Source organism: Priapulus caudatus, unplaced genomic scaffold (assembly GCF_000485595.1).
Source record: "Priapulus caudatus unplaced genomic scaffold, Priapulus_caudatus-5.0.1 Scaffold100, whole genome shotgun sequence".
Lineage (NCBI taxonomy): Eukaryota > Metazoa > Priapulida > Priapulimorpha > Priapulimorphida > Priapulidae > Priapulus > Priapulus caudatus.
Genome location: NW_014577161.1, coordinates 463,666 through 470,290, shown reverse-complemented (window position 1 = coordinate 470,290; position 6,625 = coordinate 463,666). Strand labels below are relative to the sequence as shown.

General features: G+C 49.3%; 1 protein-coding gene across 1 annotated transcript in view; it reads left to right on the top strand.

Moving 5' to 3' along the window:
• Positions 1 to 4,636, top strand: part of LOC106805121 (RNA-binding protein 38-like) — a 43,760-nt gene extending 39,124 nt beyond the window's left edge. The window contains exon 4 of the mRNA XM_014806603.1: positions 2,432 to 4,636. Within this exon, the coding sequence (XP_014662089.1) occupies positions 2,432 to 2,729 (298 nt within the window). The 3' untranslated portion in view covers positions 2,730 to 4,636. The remainder of the gene's footprint in view (positions 1 to 2,431) is intronic.
• Positions 4,637 to 6,625: the final 1,989 nt, after the last annotated feature.

Genomic DNA, 6,625 nt, shown 5'->3' with positions numbered 1-6,625 from the left:
GCGCCCCCGCCCCGGCGACGGCCTCCGCCCGGGGCCCCCAACCGGGGCGCGCGCTGGGGGCGGCGGCGGCGGGCCGTGCGGGCCCGGCCCCGCGCGCGGCCCGCGCGGCGGCCCGCTCGGCGCCCGGCGCCCCGCGCGCGCTGCGGGTCGCGCGCGGCGAGTGTGCACGTCCCGCCGCGTCGCTCCCCCTCCCCATCGACCCCGGCTACGGCGCGCGCGGGTCCGCGAGGCCCGGCGTGGGCCATGTGTGCCGAGCGGCCGCGTGCCTGCGGGGGCCTCGTGGGTCGGGCATGCCGTGGCGCGGCCCCTAGGGCGGGGACGGGGGGGAGGCGTGCTGCTCTGGCGCGCCGCGCGTTTGCCGTCTGGTCAGCGCGGGGGGGCGCGGCCCGGGGGGGCGGCGACGCCGGCCCGCCCGCCGGTGCCGCGCTGGGTCCCATCGTCCGGCTGTGTTGCGCGTGCGGTGTGAGAGAGAGAGAGAGAGAGAGAGAGAGAGAGAGAGAGAGAGAGAGAGAGAGAGAGAGAGAGAGAGACTGTGTAGCGTTACCGATGAGGAGCGACTGCATTTTTTCTTGGATCGTTGGATCCCCGTCAACTGAATTTTCGCTGATAGGCTGGAGCTAAATCTTCTCGATGATCCATGTTATTATTTTTGTTATTATTTTATCTTTATTGCATGTAATTCGAATACAAATACATGTACTGAAGACAATCGTTTTGATGAAGAAAATATCTGATTGATGCAGTAGTAGCTCCATGCTTCCCTCTCTGGCCCCACCCCTCATGGCTCCTCTACACAAAGAAAATTCCTCTACGAAAACGCGCAGCGTTCGTATACGTGCGTGCCACGCTCACATATCAAAATCCAAGACGAACACGCGCGCACGCGGCCTTTGTGTTCTGCGTTCGTGAAACCGAGGAACTAACTCACGAGGAACTAACTCACGAGGAACTAACTCACGAGGAACTAACTCACGAGGAACTAACTCACGAGGAACTAACTCACGAGGAACTAACTCACGAGGAACTAACTCACGAGGAACTAACTCACGAGGAACTAACTCGGTGTTTCGCGTTCTCCTTCGACGTCGTGTATCGTCTGCGCGAATGTAGTTGGGCCGCACACGTGGCGGGCCTGAGAGCCGATCGCCTGCCCCGGCCACCACCTCGTGTCGGCAGGACGTAACACAAGCCGCAACATTATAATCATCCCTCAATCGTAGAGGGACGAACACTGTAGGAGCGCGCGCAAACCGACGGCGAATAGCGGCTAAACTTTCCGGTGGTGGGGTGATGGGTGAGGGGGTGGGTGGTGGTGGGGGCACGTTAGCCACTCAATGAGCGGGATTAGCACGTGTAGCGCGAGTCCACGCATCTCCCCCTAATCCGGAATGTTATAAGAAACTCGAGCTTCCCACTAGGGGTCTGACAGGCGGCTCGCAGGCAAAACAAACCAACATACGAGCCGTGGCTTTTGCGTGTGCATCGACGCTGGGGCGGTACGTACGTGCGCGCAAACGTTTTCGCCGTCTGTCGGCACTGATAAGAACATATTCTAGTTCATCGCTGTTTGGGCTTGCTCGCAGCTAGCGCGCGACTACACTGGTTTCACACATGAGGCGCACCGAAGGCAACGGTGGGCAAGGCCATGGCGTATTATCACAAATTCCTAGCCCTCCCCTCCCCTCTCATCCTTCACCACCCTCTTCTGTTTCTCCCCCTCCCTCTCTCTCTCTTCTTTCCACGCCGCATTTTTCCTCCATCTCACTCTCGCTTCTCTCTCTCTCTCTCTCTCCTCGCCTCTCACGCTTCTTTCGCTTCCTTCTCACTTTTCTTCCTCCTCTCTCTCTCTCTCTTTCTTTCGTTCTTTAATTCGCTCTTTCTCGTCTCTGTGTGTGGCCTTAATCGAGGTAGTTTTACTGTATATTTGCGTATTTCACAAAATATAGGGGGTGTTTTGCACTGGTAGTCTACACCGGTGCTTTTATTGTAACTCATAATTATAATTATAGTGTATCCCTGAATGTTTATAGCACGGCGAGCGTTGTTTTAGGTACGCGGGGATTTCTATGTGTATCAGTTACCGAATATTATCATGGTGATGGATTACCTATATTATATCCCCGTTGACCTTATATCGAACACACATATATATGAATATATTTTTCACGCACATCTCAACTAACCTGTATTTCATAATATCATACACACACGCACGCACGCACGCACCACCCACGCACCCACACACACGTACGCACGCACACACGCACACACGCGCGCGCGCGTGCACACACACACACGCACACGCACACGCACACGCACACGCACACGCACACGCACACGCACACGCACACACACATCATATATATTCTCTAGTGATCAGCGGAATTTTTCGGACATATCGATGAGTCTCTCTTGTCTGCTTCTATTGTAGGATGCAGGCGCAGTACGTCTACCCGCCGCAGTACATGCAGGGTCCGAGCATGCTCATACAGGGCCCGCACGCCGGACAGCTGTCGCCCGCCGCCGCCGCCAGCCAATACTACGACTACGCGACGGCCTACGCCAGCCACTTCGCCAACACCTACGACCGGTATGACCCCTACAGCTCTGCGGCCGGCTACGTCGCTCCGGGATACGCCGGAGCCTACACCATCCCGTCGGCCATCCCTGCTGGCGCACCGACGCTTCCCGGGTATCAGACGACAGGCATACAGGAACGCATGCAGTAAGACGACATCGGGTGGTGAAGTCTCCAGTTGGAGAGAGAGAGAGAAGGCGGAGACGGTAGGGAGAACGAGACGGTTGAAGGTTAAAGGCGAGGAAATCGCGCTGTGTTTCACGTACGCACAGAAAACGTTTACTTCTCCGCTATACCGTAGAGAGGAAGAGGGAGAGTGAGAGACAGGAAGGTGTAGAAAGAGAGAGGGGGGAGGGAGGGGGCGTTGTGTTAGTGGTGGTAATAGTTGACATAGGACTGCTTTCCCTCTTGCTCACATAGCGAACATTGCGTACCATTACGTTCATGTCCCCCTTCCCCTGTATAGGTATCGCAAAAGAGTACTTTCGAAGAATGTATAATTTATTATGTAAACTATGTTACGTTGTTTTACATACTCTGACGCTAGCGGCTTAGCGTCAACTTGTTAGATATTCCTTACTCCTGGATGTTCGAGATTTCTCCATGCATTTGGCAGTAGGTAATATAAAACAAGTAATTCAAAATGCGTCGTAAAAGATGCAATAGATGCAGTGCGCACGTTAAAACTTTAGTAAACGACCTCATGAAAAAGGTTAACTCTGAAAATTATTCTGAGGAATCGGTCGAGATGTAAGTGAGTGAGCATGATTCATGCGTAGTAAAACTAACTGCACGCCGAAGGTACTCTGAAGGAATTTCTTAAGATATATCCATGTCCGTCAGTATACTTTAATAATTGTTAAGGTGCCTTAGCAAATACCCGTGACCTCGGAGAATATCGGCTCTCTCGAAAGCTCTCGATAACTCTCGGAATGTCTAGGGTCGTGCAATAGTCGAAGTTGTTACGGATGCAGGTTGTAACGGAGACCGCTTAAACGACATCAAAATACTATAGGTATTTAGTATCATTACTGAATAAATTCCGACGTGAAAGCGGGAAGGATTTAACATGTATACGTATATCATGTTTATAGCAATCAACTGCGTCCTAATAGTAACATGTGATAAAGCTCTTATTGCAGTGGCGGCTGGTAACTGTTTAAAATAGGGTAATGAGTCATGAAGGTTCCGCGCGTCAACTGCGTTAAACAGGTTAACACTTCAATCATTATGTTAGTGATATAAGTAATATCTAACCTTTCGCTGTATATAATCAATAACCAAATGTATAGCGTAGACAAACTGTTAGCGCATATATATATAGTACCTTATATAGTCTCGTTCATAATCCTATGTTATAGCTTATATTATACGCATCGTTCCATCTGATAACCGTTTATGTATATAATACTTCATTCAATGTGCAATGGTCATAGGCAATGCTTAATAATCTATAAGTTAAATATCGTTAGTGTTCAAGGCCATAGTAGTAACGAATCGTGTATAATTTTATGTGTCACAAAATTATCTTGTCAACCACGGTGGCTTGGCAGGTGAGTTTTTGTGATGATATTTAGATAATTGCGTTTATTGTGCCGTCATTGGTTATATGTCACTTGTAGTGCATATATTATCGAGAGCTACGCGTCCGTGCGCGATTATTTGCGACTCACACACGTGACAATCGTCTTTTAACGTTCTATAATAATCATTGGCTATGACGCGCTGCTAAACTAAAAACACATCTGGTGGTAATACCAAAGTGCCTTAGCGTGCTCCCCACCCCCTTGTGCCACTCGGGGGTCTAGGTTTCAGTTGCAATCGTGACAGAACTGCCGTCAATGTATACGTTCCTATTTCTTACCTTTACCTTTATTCTCAAGGTCCGGTTGCAAACCGCGCACTGTGAGAACCTCATGTCTATATCTTATATACGAAAAAAGTATATTTATATTTTCTAATATGTTACAGCCGGAGACTCGTGCCACACGTCACGACCTTACAATCGCATCTATTCGTTATAAAGTCGGTTCCGCCCATACGTACAGTGTTCGCTCATCTCATGCCGTGTGATTCAATTATTCGCCGTCTTCATAAAAGCAGGGGTTCATCAAACTTCATCTATAGGCTAGCGTTTAAGAGGAATGGGTCCTCCGCAATCGCTCATCGCTAATCGATAAGTTCGCACCTGCTACCTCGCATATAGTGTAAATTAGCATATAGGGTATAAAACTGCAGGTAGTCTTACAGAATTTACAGCCGTCGCAATGTTAACGGATCCCACGCCATCTGTCGTCATCGTAATGATAGTAGATATTGTGTCATCATCGATCACCATAATCGATTCGCCCGCATGACAGACTAATTTATAAACAAATTTTAATTAGTATAGATTATATAGGCATACAGAGCATGTTCCTACGTTCGAAACATGACTTACGATTACACGCGCGCGCGCACGCTCTCCGTTGATATATCTATCTATCTATCTATCTATCTATCTATCTATCTATCTATCTATCTATCTATCTATCTATCTATCTATCTATCTATCTATCTATCTATCTATCTATCTATCTATATATATATATATATATATATATATATATTATCTATGAATATTTTAGTCGGAACATGATCTTCGCAGAAATTTGCAGATGAAAGCGAGAAGTACTGGCGTACCGCGTACACCGTATATCTCTTTTCGGATTTCAGTGTTTACCGTTGGAGCGGTCATGCGAGAACTGAAACAAAACGCCGAGCGCACGAAAGTCGCCGGCGTTCGCATAGTTCGGGAAAGCGATCTTCTGGCAGATTAAAACTGCTGTGGCTCGGCAGGCGCGGCGGCGAGCCGTCTAAGGTTTAGCGCGCTTGCAAACTTCGCGAGCGAAAGTCGGCCATAGATCCATCCGCATAGCGCCCGCCTGTACTACTACTACTACTCCTACCAGTACAGCCGAAGAACTAGCAGCACGAACGTAGCTAGAGAATGTCTGCCTAGCTGGTTGCCTGGCCACGAGTACGGTTAACCTTAACGGAGTAACATTTGCGCTCGTGCTAACTGGTCGGTCAGTTTAAGGCCGATCCGCATCGCCAAGGCTCAGAGGATTGACGATTAGGTCTGATTAGCGAAGCGATGACTATGAGAGCTGATGCGAAATTTAGTCGTATGAAATCTGCGGGAAATCACAACGCGTGTCGCCGGCTTACAAAAATATGGGGGCCTTTCTGGTTTATACAAGAAACAAATATCTCGACGGTCATGCGACAGAAATAACATCATTTGCGGGTGTACTCATGCACCGAAAAATAAGGGTGCTAAGCTGTATAAACAGCCGAAGCTATTTTGGCGCTCACGTGCAAACGAGACGTGCCGCTGATTGCAGTCCGCTTTTTCCGCGCTTGCTTATTGTCACTCAAAATACAAAAATCCCGCGGAAGCTGAGGGACTCATAGAGAGAGAGAGAGAGAGGGGGGGGAGCGAAAGTAAGTGAGATTTAATGACGTCAGTGGTGGTAGCTGAGGTCGGATGGATCGAGCACCGCCAGGTTGTCGAACGTAACCTGACCGCCGATTCGTGTTAACACCTCGCTTATTTCAGAAAAAGATAGTGTGTGTAAGCGTGCGTGCGTGCGTGTATTTGTTTGTTTGCGTGTATGTTTGTGTGTGAGAGAGAGAGAGAGAGAGAGAGAGAGAGAGAGAGAGAGAGAGAGAGAGAGCGCGTTAAGAGGTGAGAGCGAGCGAAGGAGAGTGAAATGAGGCGAGAGAAAATGAAAGACAGAGACACAGCGGAAAGAGAGCATGCGTTTCGTTGCTTTTGCCTAATTAAAGTTGCGGCTTATTTTCACATTTCGATTTCGTCTCGTCCTACATGCGCCGCCGGGCCACGCGTGGGGGCCGCTGTTACGCAGTCGCGGCTTTTTCCTGTGTCCCATTAATTAAGCTGCCGCGGCGAAACCGGTCGTTAAGCTACGAATTTTCTTGCCCTCGTCAGCACTTAAAAAGTTGCGCGGAAAATTATTCGTAAAATCCCCACCGTTTTCCCCT